At 36.3% G+C, this 15,470-nt stretch overlaps 2 protein-coding genes across 2 annotated transcripts; both read left to right on the forward strand.

Moving 5' to 3' along the window:
• The first annotated feature begins 2,788 nt into the window (after positions 1-2,788).
• On the forward strand, positions 2,789-3,145 carry LOC114264791 (auxin-responsive protein SAUR67). Its single transcript, XM_028205505.2, has one exon. The coding sequence runs from the start codon at positions 2,789-2,791 to the stop codon at positions 3,143-3,145; it is 357 nt and encodes a 118-aa protein (XP_028061306.2).
• An 8,108-nt stretch (positions 3,146-11,253) lies between these two features.
• LOC114264789 (lysine histidine transporter-like 8) lies at positions 11,254-15,146 on the forward strand. Its single transcript, XM_028205502.2, has 5 exons — positions 11,254-11,876; positions 12,091-12,227; positions 12,743-13,170; positions 14,228-14,359; positions 14,514-15,146. The coding sequence occupies exons 1-5, from the start codon at positions 11,488-11,490 to the stop codon at positions 14,997-14,999; spliced, it is 1,572 nt and encodes a 523-aa protein (XP_028061303.1). The 5' UTR covers positions 11,254-11,487; the 3' UTR covers positions 15,000-15,146.
• Positions 15,147-15,470: the final 324 nt, after the last annotated feature.

Genomic DNA, 15,470 nt, shown 5'->3' on the forward strand with positions numbered 1-15,470 from the left:
GAATAAACAATATAAAAAGGAGAGGAAGTCCAAAAAGAAGGCATGTGCGAAGAAACCTTAAATCCCAAGAAATTAGAAAAGAGCCCTTCTATTGAAATTAATTAGACTGTCGGAGTGTTTATTCCGGCACCACCATCCGGAGGTTTATTCTTATTTCAGGTCACAACAGGAGTGATTTTCCAACAACTTGTTTGGATTGAAGGAATATTCTATATCCACTTCCACACATATCTTTATCCAAATTATGCATTACAACACCCTTGACTTTGGACCAATACCAGAGATGATCTATATAATGGCCTACAAGTTTACAATACTTCAACAATCTCAATGTAGTCATGTATGATTTTCTCACTGAATCTTTTTATTTATTTATTTATTTTCACTGTAAATAAATTAAATATATGCCAAAGAGGGCATACCATCCACCAGTAGAGACAACCACGGGACACCACTCATCTATCCTCACAAAAGACCAGATTACCAGCTGTCTGATTTTGCATCCTCTATACAGCCTAAGCTACTCTCTCACCACAACCATTCATAGCAACATCAATTTTTTCGGTGCAATGAGATGTTAATGTGGACATTGAATATTGCACCATCATCATGTGAAGGTGTAGGATTTTACAAGTCCGTATAACACGGTTCTTGCCCATAGTTCTTGGACATGATGAGTCAAGCTTGTTTTGTCTTTTGCCTACATTTTAAGTACAGAAATTCTACCACCAACTTTTCAATCTCTCCACTATATTCTAGTGAAAACAATTATATCAGAAAATTCAGATTTCTGTGGTTCTAAGTGTATCTTTGTTCTATGTGGTTCATAGAGTCACCTGTGTTCACAAGACACCACCAGTTTTGGACCCAATATGTTGTTTAACCACTTGACAGAGTGAAATTTGGCGTAGATATGTTCCACTTTGATGTGTTGATTGCCAAACACAACCAAACATGCCCACCTCCCAAATTGCTCCTCATCCAACTATCACATGGCTTTGCTTTGAATATAAACCTATCCCACTTCCTTCACTTCCAATCAAGCACAGATACACAACATTTCACTCTTCTAAGAACCAAATCAACAAAATATACCCTTTCTAGCATTTCACAAGAAAAACACAAGCATGATCAGTTCAAAGAAGCTCATCAAAATGGCGAGGAAGTGGCAAAAGGTGGCTGCTATCAGTCAGAAAAGAATCATCTTTCCGAGAACCACAAGGGGTGTTGATGATGCAGACAATTGCAACACATCAACAGTTCAAAAGGGTCACTTTGCTGTGTACACTGCTGACCAGAGACGCTTTGTGATTCCCTTGGCCTACCTCGACACGGGAATTTTCAAGGAGCTCCTAAAAATGGCAGAGGAAGAGTATGGACTGCCGAGTCATGGGCCTATCACACTGCCATGTGATGCAGTCTTTATGCAGTATGCAGTCTCTTTGATAAGAAGGCATGCTGCTAAGGATCTAGAAAAAATATTGCTCATGTCCATTGCTACTGGGCGGTGCTTATCATCCTCGTGTCTCCAACAAGAACAATGCAATAAAAAATTAGCAGTCTGCAGCTAATGATGTCAATTGTACTTCAGTTTTGTCAATGATAAACAATGTAGTTAGCTTGATACAATTAATGAAATTTCACAAGAGTTTATGTTCATGTTGGTTCTTGTTCCATTGAAAATGGTGTACTTAACATATGAGAAGCTTGATTTTGGACAGCATCTAATGGAATTTCTCAGGACAGAGGACATTTCTAATTCAGTAATTTTAAAATCTTTCTCCATTTTTGTTCGTATATTTTTGGGTTCAACTCCATAAATAATCAAACAGCAATTTATCCATGTCAACTAAATGAAATTATTTTCCAAAACAGTTCTCTGAAAAATGTTAAAATTCTTCTTCCAGAACTAATCTTATACATCAGAAGGCAATCTCAGTGATTTTCCTTAACCATTTAAAGTAATCTGCATCACTTGATTTTCCTATGATTTTTTTTTTTACCAAACCTAGGCTTTTTTAAAAAAAATTCATAAACTCAAACTAATTTGTTGTAAAATTTTGAAAACACAACTTCATGAAACAACTTGGGTTCGAAAAATAAGTTTAAAATTGCTTGGTTTTTTTGAGAATTTTGTCTCAAAATAACTTGTATTTGGTAAAAAAAAAAAAGTTTGACGGTCTTTATATCTCTTAAGGGCCACAGCCTCATCTACTTCCAGTCACATATTTCTCTCCTGTTTGGTAGGCTCATGCCCACATGTTGTGTTCGACATTATCCATTGCATTGCAAATGCTCAATGCCTGCCAAATTTTTCACTCTCATCTAATGGCCAAGCTATGTCTTCATAAATATTCATGAAAGTGGTTAGAAAGAGATATACACTCCAGCAATTCAATCAATTTCTTAGCTTTATTTGTGTGGTTCTCAGGACTTGCAATCAAGAAAATCACCAGCTTTCAGACCCACCAGGGCTTGTGATTTCGAAACAGAATTGAACATGGCCACAGGACACACTATCCAACCATCCTCTTCACCCAACTCTGCACATGCTCTTGAATCCATTGATCCCAACACTGAAAGCTACCTTCAAAAGTAGTGTCTTTGCTATTGTAAATATATATAGCTAACCCACTTCCATTATCTTCAACTCAGCACAACACAACACACTATTTCATTGTTTCAAGCTCTCAATCTCTTCTTATTTCTCTGATTCATAAATCAACACAATATGATCAATCCCAAGAAACTCCTCAGCATGGCAAGAAAGTGGAAGAAAGTGGCCGCGATGAGAAGGAAAAGAATTTCACTACCAAGAGCCAATGGGGATGTCAATAAGGGCCATTTTGTTGTGTACACAGCCGATCAAAGGCGCTTTGTTTTCCCAATAGTGTATCTTAACAGTGACATTTTCAGAGAACTACTGAAATTGTCTGAAGAAGAGTTTGGACTACCAAGTGATGGACCTATTACATTGCCATGTGAGGCGATTTTCACGGACTATGTGATCTCTTTACTCCAACGCCACGCAACAAAAGAGATACAGAAAGCTCTGCTCATGTCTATAGCAAATAGCAGATGCTCAATGTCATGCTCTCTTCATCAAGAAAATCTTTGTCAGCAATTACTAGTCTGTGGCTTCTAGATCCATATTCATCATAGAGATTTTGTAAATGGTCCACGATATTATTGTAGTATGAAGATTTTGACTTTTTTTTTGCTTTTACTTTGGGACAAAAATTGTTAAAATTAAAATAACTCTTTGACAATTTTTCCAAGAGCAAACATTTAAAATAAGATGTGGATCATTTTTCTCAAACTAAAGAGTTTAACATAACCCCTTCACCATTTTAATCAAACCAAGTAATTTAAAATAATTGTTTGACTATTTTATTCAAAGCATACAGTTTGAAACAACATTCAATCATTTTACTCGAATCAAGTGAATTAACATAACCCATTGATCATTTTAATTAAAATCAAGTACTTTAAAATGACTTTTTGATCATTTTAACCAAACTGAATTGTTTCAAATAATCTGTTGGCCATTTTAATCAAAGCACGTGGTTTTAAAATAACCTTTTGATCATTTTATTCAAATCAAACTGTTTAAAATAACTTGTTAGTCATGTTAGTGAAATCAAACAGTTTAAAACCTGTTGACTATGTTAATCAAATCAAGTCGTTTCAAGCAACTCTTTGGCCATTTTATTACAAGCAAACTCTTTAAAATAACTTATTGTGGGTCATTTAGCTGATGTGTTACTACCCCATTCCTATATTTCTGTAGATTTTAGTTGATGTGGCAACTCATCAATAGTGGACTCTAAATAAGAAATTTATCCAGTAAATCTGATTGAATTTAATCTATTTTCATATAGAAAATATTTTTGTCTTGAGAGGTTTTGTGTTTTGCATATATGTAACTTCTCATATTGAAGAGTTTATGGTCAACACCTCTCTTTCAGTACATAACATCACACCAACTAATTACATTAAGCAATCTAAATATCATGGATATATGTAATTGCTGGTCAACAAGAGGATAATTAGTCCACAGATAGCCGCCAGCACACGTTAACTCTTTTTTTTTTTTTTTTTTTTTTTTTTTGTGAATTCCTTCATACGAAAAATTCATTGTTTTATTGTAAATAATTGAAAGCTACGAAATCAAAACGTGTTGATTGCATCATATAACTAAATGACATAGACTTTATACCAAAAAAATTATGACATAGACTCATGTCACGGCAGCTAGTCTATGATTTCATTCTACCAATTTGGTAAGATTTTTCTTGTAGTTAGAATGTAAAATAGAAATCAGTATTCGGTATAGCAATCATAGGCACAGATTAAAACTTGACCACATGTATCGTTTTGTAACATTTACAGCTTATTATAACAAAAAAATTAAATATGTTTTTTCTTTTAATTTTTTGAAAAAAAAAACTAAAACAAAAAACATGTATAATACTCACTTGTGTTTAAAAATCTGTATGAAAATAAGTGAGAGGGGGTGGCTGCAGAGGGTGGTGATCAAAGGTTGTTAACGGTAGAAGGTGACTGTCAGCCGTGGGAGGTTGCGGTTGCCGAAAGAGATTGTTGATGACGGTGGCTAAAGATCACGGATGATGGTAGTTGGAGGTGGGGTGTGGTCAAATGTGGTAGCCATCGGTAGGGGTAGGGGTGAGTATGGTCCGGATTGGGATAAAATTAGGACCAATTCAATCCGTTTAAATCGTAGAACCAATCCATTTAAACACAGTTATCTACGGTTCCTGAAAAATTAGAACCAATCCAATCTGCTTAAATCGTGGAACCAATCCGTTTAAATACGGATTGAATCGGTTTAGGACCACGGATTCACATAATTAAATAACAAAAAAAATATAGAATATTTTAATTTCATAAAAACATAAATATAGCATCAAACAAAAGTATCAAACAAAAGCAATAAAACTGGATACACATTACACAAAGTAAAGTTCTCCTCTGTATTAAAACTAAACATAACATCAAATAAAAGTAATAAGAAAACTGGTTTAGTTTTTATATGGAATAAGAAATAATATTATGTGGGAGGGTCTATAGTATAAATATAGACTATTTGTATACGGTCCGGATCGGTTTCAATTCTAAACCGTGAGATTCAATCCAGAACTGACCTGTGGCCTATGGATTTTTAAATTTCTAATCTGGAACCAAACCACATTCAAAAAATCAATCCAAACGTGTCACGGGTTGCCTTGCAAGGCTAACTCCGTGACGTTTCGCTCGCGGTGGTGTGGCCATTTGAGTGCTCAAGAGTGGCCGTTGGAAGTGCCCCAACGTGGCCTAACTTTGGCCCCAAGTAGCCCAAGGCATGTAAGCCTCTAATAGCCAGCAAACGGCAAAGCCGCAGTCCATGCCAATAGCCAACCAGTCATTATGACTCCTCGGACATGTATGATGTTTCCTCCTGCCAGATGGAAAATTGCTTAACAAGCATATATAAGGGGGTATGGTGTGCTACCTACCTACCTCCTCGCCCAAACTGGGCTTGAAGTGAGCAACCTTGGGGCAACTCAAAGGCGGGCTTTAGGCATCCAGAGGGGTGTCTAGAGTCTCCATGTGGCTTTGGGAACCCCGTGGACGATGCAATGATGTAGGCACTGCGCGACCCTCCCGGGTGAGAGGTCCACTATGTTGTTTCCACTATGCCACGCAATATGGTATCTTTGGGACTTGTCTTGGACCGAATGGGCTATCGAGGCACCACTAAAGGCCTCGTGTGCCAACTCTAGTGCTTGGTTTGGGTTCAACCTCGCACGAGGGGATCTCGTGGCTTAAGATAAGCGGTTGGAAGGCAACACCGCATATGTGAGCTATCGAATGAATGCATCAAGCTATGCAATGACTACGTCCATTAAGGGACTACATTATGCTACGAGCAAGCTACGGATTGAGATGTTGCCTTACTTATGCTACACGTTGGTGCAACGCTAAGGTGCGCAACGGCCTTAGGCGGAATCTAGCACACGTGTTGGCACGAGGACTACGCCGTGGGCAAGAGATTAACCCTCGGTGGCTTGTGGGCCGTGCATGACCAAGTGGCCATCCAATATGCATCTATTGAGGCATGCTTGACCCTATGACACTTCGAGAGGCTATTAAAGACCCAACATGCAACGTTGGCTTGTCGACTAAGTTGAGGACCTTTGCTAGCACATTGTTGTGTGGCTAGGCACCTTGATGACATGAACCTAAGTTGGGCGAGCATCTTGCTTGAGATAAGCTTGGCGCTATGAAGCGACTTATGCCGTGCTTGGTGCATTTGAGGCGTCAGGCCTACTTGTGGCATCCGGGTGGAGATGGAGCTTCCTTGTGAAGTTGTTTTGCTTGACAAAGCATTGGGGCCTACTTTTCAAACGGGTGAGATCATTAACACTCGATTTGTCAACGAGCTATGGCGGGCTTAAACTTGGTGGAGTTTGAGCGCCACACAGCAAAAATTGATCCGCTGTGCCTCTAAAGGAGTCGGCCTGTGACAATTGGTATCAGAGCTAGATCACTCATTTGGGGTGAGCTCGATCTAGAGCGGACATGCAACTATCTTGTGATATCATTCTTCCGTGGACCCCGATGCAGCTGTTTGAAGGAGTTATGCATGAAACTCATCCTGGGGGACGTGTATGACATCCTAGACTCTAAACAAGACCGCCGTTGGTTTTCTAGTCATGTTTGAACTGTGGGAGCTGATTAGTGATGTCTTGGGGCATCCGTGCCTATTGTGCTATTCTTCAGCGATGCCTTAAACGCAACAACCGTTCTCGAGGGTACGAATTGAGCAGCATTGTGGCATCTAGTGTTTCCTTGCTAACTTGGTGTTTCCCTCTCACTTTGTGGACTTGGTGAGCATTTCTACACTGTGGGCACACTGTGGCGCGAGTATGCTATATTTATGGACGGGTTGCTTCCTAACCAGCAGGGTTGGCATGATTGTGTTCCTTTGTTAGCTATATGGGGATTTCTACCGCAGTTTGGACTTGTGGAATGCTTGTATCAGATTGTGGGCATGTGATCTTCAGTTATTGAGCCTTAGAGACGAATTTTCGTTGGCAGCCGTGCACGTGCTATGACATTATCACTGGTTCACTTCAGGGGGCCTATGTTTCGACCGTTCGTGGTGGCATTTGCAACTTGTGCTTGTCAGTGGTTTTGCATCTTCAGACACATGGTTGTTGACTCTTAGAGGGTTTGTTCGGAAAATTTTCAAGACAAAAATTTGAGATCTTGACTCCCGTGTGCAGAGGCACCGAGTGTACATGCTTGTTAGAGAGCGGGGTGATGGATGAAATCACCGTTGTTGGAGAACAATCGTGTAGCGGGATTGCAAAGTCAAGACATAATTTGGTGCCAGGATCAGCGCACCATTTTGAGCAGCATTGTTGAAATGGCTAGCTTTGTGGGTGGCAGGAGCGGTGAGCCTTTGAAAGGCGAAATCTTTGAGCTTGATGAGATAACTGACTCGGGTGAAGGCAGTGGCTGAGGTACTGGGCAGCATGAGTTAAATTCTAGCCAGAAGAGATAAGTTGGGAGCAAGAGGGCTACCCATTGCCAGAGGGAATGAGTTTGAGTTAAGCCAGAGGGCTTCATTTTGCTAGAGAGCATGAGAAAATTTGAGTTTGCAAAGAATGCATTGGCCAGAGGGCTACAATTTGCCAGAGGGCTTCAGCTAAAGGGTTTTAAAGTTTGCTAGAGAGCAATAGCCAAGAGGGCTTCAGAGATTGAGTTTGCTAGAGGGCATCAGCCAGAAGGCTTCAGAGGCATGAGCTTGCTTATGAGCAGCAGCCAGAGGGCTTTCATTTCGCCAGAGGGCACAATATAGAGATACTTCAGTGTATTGAAGATATCAGCCAGAGGGCTTTGAGCTTGCCGGAGGGCTTTGAGCTATAATTTTGAGGAGCAACTATTGGTTTGCATTGAGTCGACGAGGGCGTCGACAACTCGAGTGGAGGAGGAAGTCGCGATGCGACGACCCACTGTGAGTCAGCTCAGAGGAGCATGAGTTAGCTCAGAGGAGCTTGAGAGCATGAGTGATCATGAGAGGAACACCGTCCGGAGGAGTTAGCTCAGAGGAGCTATCAAATTATAAATTATACAAATTTCTTGCCCAGCCCTAGCCGTTGGTGGTGATGGGTACTCGTTGAAGAGGGTGTGAGAAGGAAAACTAAATGAAATTTAATAATCTAAACAAGTAAAATTTTCTTTTAGTTACAATAAATTAATAAATTTTATAAATTATTTATAATTTTAAAAAACAAAACAGCTACCAAACAAGTTTTTATATAAAATTTTTATAAATTATAAACAAACGAGCCAACTATGACTCTGTGAATTGCATAACACCAAAAATTCAAACAATGTTACTATATTAGATAAAATGGTTGATTTTTTCAGTGAGATGATCAGTCAATTATGGAGGTTCTTTTTTCTTCTCTTTATTTATTTACTTTTCTTCTCTTCTTTTTTTTTTAAAAATATTTATTTAATTACCATTAATTCCTTCTATCTGCTTGCGTATAGGTGCTTGAGCTGGCCATATTTGAATTGAACTATTTTTCTCTGTTCTTAATTTTCACAAAGTCAAAAAGAATAATAAAGCTCTACATCAACATGAAAATCAAAAGCATGCACTGGTGATCCTAATTGTTGTGTGTGTATTTTAATGCTTAAATTTCATTTTGTTTCTAACTTCTTTGACTCATTGGACACTAAAGTGTGGTGTTATATATTAAACTTAATGAATCTTCAGACTATTCAAAGAAATTACGCCCATCCCCACTATTCACATTGCCATTAATTTTCCATGTTGAACCACTTTTATCAAGGTAAGTACAATAATTTTCTGTAAATCCTAACTAAAGTTAACTCATTGAGTTGGATAGAGATATGAGAAAAGTTATAATTTTGCTCTAAAAATATGATATATACTGTTCACATGTGTGATTTTTATCGAAAACTCTAATGAGATCTATTGAATCAAATTAAAATAAAATGATAAATCATTGGTAAAATTAAGTTAATTAAAATTATATATAATCTAAATTGACATAAAAAACAAATTATAAAAATTAACGACGTAATTCCTCCCAAATTAAAAAAAAAAAAAAAAAAAAATGGAAAAACACAAGTCTAAGTCAAGCCAATATTAAAAGATAAGGTTGAACTATACTTTATAATTTACGGTTGAAATAAAGATGATCAACCACCTTAAGTCTTCAAAAGGGTGCTCTCAAATTTAAGATATTATAATAATACACATTCAACATACAGGAAGAAGATTATAGCAGCCAATGGCCAACCTGGCTCGTCAACAAGCCCACTTGCTTTTATTTTAGGCCCATTTCTTTAATATATTTTTCTCTATTCAGTGCCGGTGGTTCCAAATTGTCTGCGAAATCTTGGTCAGCATACATACGACTACTACTCTAACAACCTCCCCTTTTGTTCCCGCTGCCTCTTTTTTAGCAATGTTACGTTTGACACAATTTATACACACACATATATATATATATATATATATATATATATATATATATTTATAATATTTAAAAGAAATTTAAAATGACCTAAATAAATATATATTTTTAATTTTTACAAAAAGATATATAAAAAAATAGAGAAGTGATGTGGGTTAATAAAAAGATAAAAAATTATGCTAATATAGGAGATGCCAAATAGTGCCTTAATGTATAATTTAAATTAAGGATAAATTTCATTTTACTACCTATATTTGGGCTATGTAGGGTTTACTCCTATTACGTTTAGAAATGACTATATAATTCCTATGTGATTTGTGGACTAAAGTGTATTGTTAAACATTTTATCAACTTAACAATAAGTGTGAAATACGTGACAGACATAAAAGGGTTATATGTTTATTTTCAAATTTTAAAGGAGTAAATTGCATATAGAATAGAGCACAGGGAGTTGAAGTGTTTTGTCTTCTAAACAAATGACGAAAATATTCATAATTCACACGCTTAAGTTACTTATATACAGGGTTATTTTAATCTTTTTCATTAAGTCGTTAATGGATCTAACAATACACTTTAGTCCACAAACTAGGTGGAGGTTATGTGGTCATTTTCAAACATTAAGGGGGTAAATTATATATGACCCAAACCACAAGGACTAAAATAAAGTTTGCCCAAAAATTAATTTAAGACGTGAGTTTTACTACATAAAATTTAAATTTAAACCACATAGTAATCTTCTAGACATATTTTTGTGCATAAATTTTGCATACATATCTTTACTGTGCTTGGCCAACTAGATCACCAATCCACTGATCATTTTGTAAAATTCGTCGAGCAAACTATCTACGCCAACAATCAGATTGAATGGATATTATTAGCTATTTGATCGGTCATATTCGTTTAAAAAATAATTAACAGATAGTTTATTTTTTAGACAAATATGATCTGATCAAGTGATTATGGATGCCTGATCAACCTCATTTTTTGGCGTGATTAATCTGTTCAGAAAAAATTTAAAAGTAAAAAATAAATTCTAAATAGACCTTTTGAGATTTACTTAAAATACAGATTACTCCATTTGGTTTGGAAAATTACAAATATTTCATAATTTTTTATTTAACAAAATTACCAGAAAAAATAAAATTCTTAACTATTTTCTTATACAATAATAAAATTACTTGAATTATTAATCGAAATATATTTATTATATCATTAAAAACTGTTAATTGATTTAATAATTTATTAATAAAAAAGATAATTTGTTATACAATTAAAATTTTGAATGGGTGAGATGTAATTTTCAAAATTATAGGGAACAATTTATATTTTAAACAAATTTCAAAAAATATATTTGTAATTTATCAAAAAAACAACAACTAAAATATAAACCCTCAATGAGAAAAAATTATTGATTGATCCTAGGACACCACATGACCATATCTCAAGCCAATCACAAACCTTCAAGTCCCTTTCATATTCTTTAATCACTTAATATAAAATTTGAAGTCTCACATTTTTTACCAATTACAAATAGATTAATGCTTGGGAGCACTAAAAAGGGACCACTAGAGGAGTACTAATGAGGTGGCTCTCCATTTGATGTGATGGTTGTTTCTTGTGTTTTTTTTTTCTTTTATTTTTTATATTTTCTAACTCATTAGAGCTATTAGTAATGATATTTTTTAATAGTCTATCATTACTGTTACATATATAGCAACACATGACGTGGCCTGGACCAACCAACCAATAACTTCGCCCCCAATGAGTATGAACAATTGAGTCGGTCAAGCTAATCCAACATCTTTTTTGAGCACATGAAAGCACCATACACCACAGTACATGCAACTCCTATATATAGGCCTATACTTCCAAGCCTTGTTTGTGTGGCCAAAGGCAGGAGAGGGAAAATAGAAGTTGCCAGAGTACTAGAGCTAGAGATAGACCTTGCAAACTACAAAACTAAAAAATGGGTGAGGTTGACGAGGTAAGGTCCGCCCCCATAACTCCTCGGCCGCCATCTATGGCCTCAACACCACCCATATCATGTCCACCCTCTCAGTTCCACTCTCCTTCTCTGTCTCGATCGCCGCTGCTCTCCACCGCCGACCATCCCGAAACCACCGCAAACAAGACCCCAAACAAGACCCCCAGGATCAGGACCCCACGGTTCATTACTCCGTTGGGAAGCCCACTCAGGAAAGCTCTCAAGATGACCAAGCTCGACCCACAAGATGCTTGGCTTCCCATCACTGAGTCGAGAAATGGAAACGCATACTATGCTGCTTTTCATACTTTGTGTTCTGGGATTGGAATTCAAGCCCTGGTGCTTCCTGTTGCTTTCACCATTCTTGGATGGTAAGTTAAACTTTGAAGATTGACTATTTTATTAATTTTTTAATTTTTTATAAAAAGAAATACGTAAATATAGAGAGAGTGATGTAGTGACTTTTTAACTAAAATTTTTAATTGCGAAGCGAGGCCTCAGTCTCTGAACCCACTTGGGTTTAGGTCTGGTTACTCCAATCTTTTTAATAACTTGTGTATATAAATGTTGTTTGTTTGGTTGCAGGACATGGGGAATCATACTTTTGACATTAGGGTTTGTATGGCAACTTTACACCCTCTACTTGTTGGTGCAACTCCATGAATCAACTGAAACTGGAATTCGCTATAGCAGATACATGCAGATAAGCAGTGCAACTTTCGGTAAGTTGTTGATTCTCTTTGTGGCAATGGCTTAAACAATTACTTTTTCACTATTTTTGTCCTAAAAAAAAAATTTCCCACCCACTTTTTCCAATGACAAAAATTTTTTTTTTTAACATTTGTCGAAAGTATCAATTTTATTAACAATTAATTTTTTCTTAAATAAATAAATAAAACTACCAAAATAACTACATGAGTGCAACTGTAATATCATGGTATTATCAATTAATAAATAAAATAAAAATAAAATTTTACATATCTCTAACTTATTGAACTATATCATCTCTAGTAATGCTATGTGAAATCTGATCACATCTCCCTCTTTGAGTTTAGTCCTCTTTTGTACCAAAAACATTTATTATTATTATTATTATTATTATTTTTCTAGATCTGTATTGTATATTTAATCAATTAAAAAAAATAAAAAATAGAGAACCATGTGTTCAACTTATAAATTAATAAGCTGAGTCTACCTCAAAACAATTGAACAACTCCTCTATGATCCAATATTTCAGGGGACAAGCTGGCTAAGCTGCTGGCACTGTTTCCAATCGCGTACCTATCAGGGGGCACGTGTGTGGCTCTGATCATCATAGGAGGTTCAACGATGAGGTCGTTGTTTCAGCTGGCATGTGGGGCCAACTGCTCGCTCAAGCCATTAACGATCGTGGAGTGGTACCTAGTATTCACGTGCGCCGCAGTGTTGCTGTCTCAGCTGCCGAACCTCAACTCCATAGCTGGGGTGTCGCTGATCGGAGCAATCACAGCCGTCGGATATTGCACAATCATATGGGTGGTGTCGGTGGCGAAGGGTCGGCTTCCGAACGTGTCGTACGAGCCTGTGAGATCCCATTCTCAGATGGTTAACGCTTTTGATCTTCTCAATGCTATTGGGATCATTGCTTTTGCTTTCAGAGGCCACAATCTCACACTTGAGATTCAGGTACTTACTGTGCATACCATGCTTGTGCTTCTTCTTAGTAATGTTGCAATATTAAAATTTAAAATGCCAAACTTGAGATTCAAAATCGAAATCAAAATTAATTTAAATTTGTTAATCAAATTTATTCTAGATATAATTTATATTATATTAAATTTAAATTTACGTTATAAGGAATCGATTCTTCTGCTATCTAAGAGAAGTTTAATTATGTTTGATCAAGTTCCTAAACTCTTTTATTGATTTTATTTTATTTTATCAAATTAATTTGATTTTTTATTAAAATATAAATAATTTAAATTATTAATATAAATCCGATTAAATTCAGAGACCCGACTGAATTAAACAAACTACACTTGGATACTCTTTTTTGGAGGCATATGATGACTTTTCTTCCACTGTTAATAAGGACCTGTCATCAACATGCAAGTAACTCCAAAGTCTTCGCAGACAAAAATACTTGAATTTTATGTGCCAATGGCCTTGTGCTTCACAACCATTACTAACAATTTCACGTGAAAAAGTTAGATATATATATATATATATATATATATTTTTTGTGATTGTTAAAAAAATTAAAAAATTTAGTAATACAACTTACTGTATGTAAAAAACTCACCAGTTTGAAAGTTGAGTTTTGACCGAACTAATATATTTTTGTAATATATAATGCATCATACTCAGAGATTATTAAGTGTGTGAGTCTGACGTTTTATGACACTTACGGGCCGAAGATGTTGAATTTTGGTTTGGAGCTATTCATTTATTATTTTTTATTATATACTCTAGTACTAGTCAAGTGTTGCAAAAGCTGGATGGATTATTTTGACCATGCACCATGGTTTTAGTCCCCAGCTTTAATTACCCAACCACCCACCTCAACAAGACCATGTAATTTATAAACATGTCAATAATGCTACGTGCCATGACCAAAAAATGTTGTGTAAGAAAAAGAAAAAAAAAAAAGAAAAAAATTAATGTACAATCCAAATGAATGCAGATTATACATTAATTTTTTAATACACATTTTTAATTTTTGGATACATTTGGTTGAGTGCAGGCAACCATGCCTTCAAGTGAGAAGCACCCATCACGTGTGCCAATGTGGAAGGGTGTGAAGTTTGCATATGCTGTGGTTGCAATGTGCTTATTCCCTATTGCAATTGGTGGCTATTGGGCCTATGGTCGCCAGGTATAATTTAATTTCCTCCTCCTACTTTTCAAATTGAATGTGCTTTATCTAATTTTCTATCCCCAAAAAAAATTAAAAATAAATAAATGAATTCTTGTATTGTATTATGAGAATGAGATATAAAATTTATTATGCATAGTATATATGAATACAGATACCCGATGGAGGCATGCTAACAGCTCTGTTCCAATTTCACGGTAAAGATACATCGCGGTTCATCCTAGGACTAACAAGCATCTTTGTCATAATCAATGCCGTGAGCTCCTTCCAAATCTATGGCATGCCAATGTTCGATGATATGGAGTCCAAGTTCACCACCCGATTGAAGAAACCGTGCACGTGGTGGCTCCGTGCAATCCTCCGAGCCATGTTCGGCTTTGGCTGCTTCTTTTTCGCCGTGGCAATCCCTTTCTTGGGAAGCGTGGCCGGCCTTATCGGAGGGATCGCGTTGCCGGTGACTTTCGCTTATCCGTGTTTTATGTGGATTAAGATTAAGAAGCCCAAGGTTTATAGCCCCATGTGGTTTGTAAACTGGGGATTAGGAATTGTTGGAATAAGTCTCAGTGGGGTAGTGATCGCTGCTGGAGTATATGTTGTGATTGACACTGGTATTAAAGTCAGCTTCTTTAAGCCTCAGTAATTAAATTAGTTCATGGTACAAAACTAAATGATGGTCTGAGTTTTTAGGTTCAAATTGTTTATTGAGTGTATTTTATTTGTTCTATGTAATTGTAATATTTATTGATCATAAAAGAAGGGATTGATATTATACTACTTTTCAATTCAATGCTCTTCTCTTGTCTCTCACCTACAATTTTATTGTCCACAAAAAATAAAATAAAATGGGAAATTTAAGAATTGGCCCATTCCCACTCCACCACCGCCCCAACACCACCACTGTGTGCTCCACCTCCTGCTACAAATCAACAAATAGTCTTCCAATTCAACACAAACAAATGACCATGGGATTGATTTGAGAGATTTGAAAATTTGAGTTTTGATTTGTTACACGATCAAACTTTGAAGTTTTGCACAAATAAAATTAAAATTAAAATTTTTGGGCCATTGCTGAAGCCCATGAATCTAGCCCAGTGAAATGGCAAAGTTCTCA

This window comes from Camellia sinensis, unplaced genomic scaffold (genome assembly GCF_055761805.1).
Source record: "Camellia sinensis isolate YWXY unplaced genomic scaffold, ASM5576180v1 Unanchor2, whole genome shotgun sequence".
Taxonomy (NCBI): Eukaryota; Viridiplantae; Streptophyta; class Magnoliopsida; order Ericales; family Theaceae; genus Camellia; species Camellia sinensis.

Excerpts from the sequence above, each read along its gene's own strand:
- LOC114264791 (XM_028205505.2), top strand. The coding sequence starts at position 2,789 with ATGAGAAGGAAAAGAATTTCACTACCAAGAGCCAATGGGGATGTCAAT.
- LOC114264789 (XM_028205502.2), top strand. The coding sequence starts at position 11,488 with ATGGGTGAGGTTGACGAGGTAAGGTCCGCCCCCATAACTCCTCGGCCG. Across the intron at positions 12,228-12,742 it reads GATAAGCAGTGCAACTTTCG|GGGACAAGCTGGCTAAGCTG; the intron begins GTAAGTTGTTGA and ends CCAATATTTCAG. Across the intron at positions 13,171-14,227 it reads ATCTCACACTTGAGATTCAG|GCAACCATGCCTTCAAGTGA; the intron begins GTACTTACTGTG and ends GGTTGAGTGCAG.